This window comes from Nannospalax galili, unplaced genomic scaffold (assembly GCF_000622305.1).
Source record: "Nannospalax galili isolate Female #2095 unplaced genomic scaffold, S.galili_v1.0 scaffold610, whole genome shotgun sequence".
In the NCBI taxonomy this organism is placed as follows: Eukaryota; Metazoa; Chordata; class Mammalia; order Rodentia; family Spalacidae; genus Nannospalax; species Nannospalax galili.
Genome location: NW_008329141.1, coordinates 583,284 through 587,511, shown reverse-complemented (window position 1 = coordinate 587,511; position 4,228 = coordinate 583,284). Strand labels below are relative to the sequence as shown.

Here is a 4,228-nt window from a genome sequence, read left to right as displayed (position 1 = left end):
GCTGGCCTGGAACTCACTATGTAGACAAGGCTGGCCTCAAACTCACAGAGACCCACCTGCCTCTGCCTCTTAAGTCCTGGTATTAAAGGCATGCCCCACCACTTCTGGCTGCTCTTCTCTTATTTAAACTGAGACAAGTTCTTGTGAAGCTCCGGCCGGCCTTGAACTTACTATGTCACAGAGCCTGTCTTTGAACTCCTGATCCTCTTGCCTCTACCTCCCAAATTCTGTGACGACAGGCATTTTCCACTGTGCCCAATCATATTTTGAAACTATTAAGTGGAAAATTCTAGAAACAATTTATGTTTCAAATTGCATGCCATTCTTAGTAGCATGATGAAATCTCACTCTGTTGCTGTCTGTCTCCCCTGAAATGTGAGTGACCCCCTCTCCGCAGTGTATCTACACTTTATACATTACCTGACCAAAGTAGTTGCCATGGTTAACAGAGCAACTGGTACAGTATTGAGTGTTTGTTTTCAAGTAACCATACTTAATAGTGACCCCCAAAGCATAAGCTTAGTGATACTGGCAATGGGTACTCATGAAGTGCTTCTTTTGGTGAAAAAGAAAGAAAAATGTATGCTAAGCATTAGAGTATGTTGCTAAGATTTATAGTAAGAATGAATAGGAAAAAAAACATACCAGATGTATGCATCTACTAAAGTTCAATCCTCTCCAAAGTTCGAGACATCTACCAGGGGTCTTGGCATGTATACCCTGAGAATAAAGAGGCCCTACTGTAATTTCTGTCACTTCCTGTTTTTAAGACAAGTCCAGAACTTTTCTCTGAAGAGGAGTTTCTTCCATTGGATCCAACCCAGGAGCTGATATTTCCCCCAGAACTAATGGTAAGGGAGGCAATGGTAAGCTCATTCTAGAGGAATTCACAGTGAAATGTCAGGAAGGGCCTTTTTAAAAGCTGATGGGCAAATAACACCCATCTGTCATCCTTACCACAAGGTCTAAAGAGTAAGGACTAAGAAAGAAGTGGAAGAAAGAGGGTGGAGCCACCGTGAGGGTGGGGCCACCATGGGGGTGGGGCCCCATGGGGGCGGAGCCACTTTGAGGGGCCAGTGGACTCTAAGAAGCACAATACATATAGAGACTTGTTTTCTGCTTCCATTATGCTGAAGTTCATTTTTCTATAGGATGGTTTGAAAAAGTTGAGTATGCTGCTATATTATTAAACATTAAAATTAGTTACTTTGAGATACAAGAAGTCAATGGGAGTTTTGGTTTCCAAGAGTAAAACATGGTCATATTTTATCCTGAGCTCTGATTCTAGTAAAGCTCTACTTTTAGGTCACAGTATTTGCTTTTTAGACGATTTGTATTTCCATTCTCTGTTTCTAGAAAAATAGCATGGAAACAGATGGGAATTTTGTCATATGCTATCTCAAATCCCTGTTGCTTTTTCAATAGATGATGGCTGAGAAACAACCACCAAAGACCAGAGTCTTTGGTGGTGATAGAATGACATGGATTGCCCCAGTGACCCTGAAGGACCTTGTGGAAGCTAAATTCACATATCCCCAGGCTCCCATTGTCATGGGGAACACCTCTGTGGGTATGTAGACCCCAGGGATTTCGGAGGAAATTCAGAAAGAGGGCTGAGAGGGAAGATAGCTTCCTATAGGTGTATTCTCAGGAAAAGCAGTCTGAAACCTCAGTATGGTTCAAGAGCCTTTCCAACATCAGGTAGCTACTTTCCCTGAGGCTGCCCTGGAGCAGAGATTTGTTGCCTTGCTCCATGGCAAACCTGCAGCTGGGGAGCCAGCGACCACTGTCTTGTCTTTCCATTTGGGGACCACTCTGGGACTCATTCTGAAACTACTCCTTGTTCCCTCTCTGGGTAGTATCTCAATGGGTGTAATATTTTTTCCTCAAGTTGCAGTTATAGAGTCTTCCTGGAATCTGTAGATTCAGTGTGACTGCCCACCTCTTTGAAGGGCCTACAGCATCTTCTCCAAGAGAAATCTGAGCATGCCACATTGCAGGAGGGTTAGGGCTGACAATTCAAAGTGTCCTCTAAGTTTAATGAGAATCCATTCATGTCTCTGCATGTGGTTTGGCAATAAGTAGCCCAATAGAAAGGAACAACTTTTATATGTCCAAGGACATCAGTTTAATAATTTCAAAATTAAAAGGGTAGTTAACATCCTTTTATCCTAATCTCACCCCCCTAAAATTTTTAGGGCCTGAAGTAAAATTTAAAGGTGTCTTCCACCCAGTGATCATTTCTCCGGGTAGAATTGAAGAACTGAGTGTTGTAAACCAGGCCTGCGATGGTGAGTTCTTAAAGTCTTTGTTTTCTTGGTTAAATACTCTAATCAATTCAGTAACTTTGTCTAGCAGACCAACAGAAAGAGAATTGTTTCTGGTCATAATACACAGAGTCTTTTCGATAAGAATGATGACATCCAGGGGAGAAGGTATGGGCTCCAGGAAGAATTCCCTAAAGTTCTGTTAGAGGCTGTCTGAATAGTCAGCATTTTTTAGCTGCAGTATCAGGGAACTGTAACAGTTCAAGGGAGGTTCTATACCAGTGCTGAACAAAAGATGAAGATGAATGGATCACTGTCTTTGTGCTCCAAAACACAGTAGCAAGCAAAGCAAGTCTCTGTATTAAGCAGCTTACAGATGGGCCTTTTCATTTATTGATTTAAAGGCAGTGAGAAGCTCACTTACCCAAATCTTAATTTTATCAGCTGTAAGGAGAGCCAATTGATAGCTCTTGGTTTTTTTTTTTAAATTAATGGAGATTATCTAAGATATTCATCATGCTTGATAGAATGAATGCTCAAAGAATCTAGCCTTCAGGGCCTCTACCACCGACTGCATCATTATCCCTACTGCTCCCCGTCTACCACTTCTACCACCACCATTATCACCACTGTCATCACCACCACCATCACCAATAAGCACAGCAACATATATTCAATAGAAAGAGTCTATGCCTATAGCTTTGGTCTAACATTTAGATGCCATGAATGATCACATTGTGTATCTTACACAAGACTTTATTTCAGGGATAACACTAGGTGCTGGCCTCAGCCTGGATCAGGTGAAAGACATTCTGGCTGATGTGGTCCAGAAGCTCCCAGAAGAGAAGACACAGACATACTGTGCTCTTCTGAAGCATCTGAGAACTCTGGCTGGGTTCCAGATCAGGAACATGGCTGTATGTATTTGACAACAGTAAACTCTGGCATGCATCTCTTGGGTGACTGTAGTTGATGACTCGTTTTTGTTCTTTAAAACAGACAAAAAGAACAGCTCTCCAAAGCCTTGCTTAATCTTTATTTTAGCACTTAGGTTTTGTAATTACACAACAGAAGTAAAAGTAACTATTTTCAACAGTCTTTAGGGGGCCACATCGTGAGCAGACATCTGGACTCAGATCTGAATCCCCTCCTGGCTGTGGGTAACTGTACCCTCAACTTGCTGTCGAAAGGTAAATGGCAGCTTCTACTTGGGGCTTATTAAGCCCAATCTGTTCATTTTCTCTATGGAAAGGTAGGAAATTATATTTTCCTTCATATTAGCAATTTTCTATGCCTTTCTGGAGGCTGAAAAGTTGGTCAGTCTGGTCCTAGTACCATCTCCCAATCTCTCTTCCTGTTTCTTCTTGAGACCTTGCTCTATCAAGGCTACCAACATTTTGACATTGAGACATGATGTTGTCTATCAATGTGTTAAGCTGCATTCTCACCTATCCTGGGATGCATGTGACCTTTGGTCACAGGTTAGACACATCTGCTAGCTGTTTGCTCACCCTACATTGAACATGCTTGCATTGGTTAATGTCCAGGTGTGAGCTGATTATTGGCAAGAACCATACACTCTGAGAGCTATTGGGCACCTTTTTTGGAGATGTTCTCCTGTGGCAATGGGGTGTTTGGCTCCCACGCTATGTTCTGGTCTCATACTTAAGGACCCAAAATCTTCCTACAGAAGAGAAGACACAGACATACTGTGTTCTCTTGAAGCAGCTGAGAACTTGGAGATTATCTAAAGCACTTAGCATCATGCTTGACAGGAGTGGTTAAAGAATCTAGCCTTCAGGACCTCCTTCATAACCTTCAAGACCTGCATACAAGTTGTTTTTAGTTGAAGAATGACTGAGCTTTGTGCTATTTTTATGTACTTGACTTTTGTTTTTGAAGCTCAATGCAAGAATTTTGTCTCCCTTACTCCAATTTATCTGATGATTGTTAGGAAATTC

General features: G+C 41.9%; 1 protein-coding gene across 1 annotated transcript in view; it reads left to right on the top strand.

Moving 5' to 3' along the window:
- Positions 1-4,228, top strand: part of Aox1 (aldehyde oxidase 1) — a 77,719-nt gene that overhangs the window by 18,690 nt on the left and 54,801 nt on the right. Inside the window, exons 8-12 of the mRNA XM_008833326.3 lie at positions 771-851; positions 1,426-1,570; positions 2,199-2,291; positions 3,033-3,184; positions 3,364-3,457. Coding sequence (XP_008831548.1) covers positions 771-851; positions 1,426-1,570; positions 2,199-2,291; positions 3,033-3,184; positions 3,364-3,457 — 565 coding nt within the window. The remainder of the gene's footprint in view (positions 1-770; positions 852-1,425; positions 1,571-2,198; positions 2,292-3,032; positions 3,185-3,363; positions 3,458-4,228) is intronic.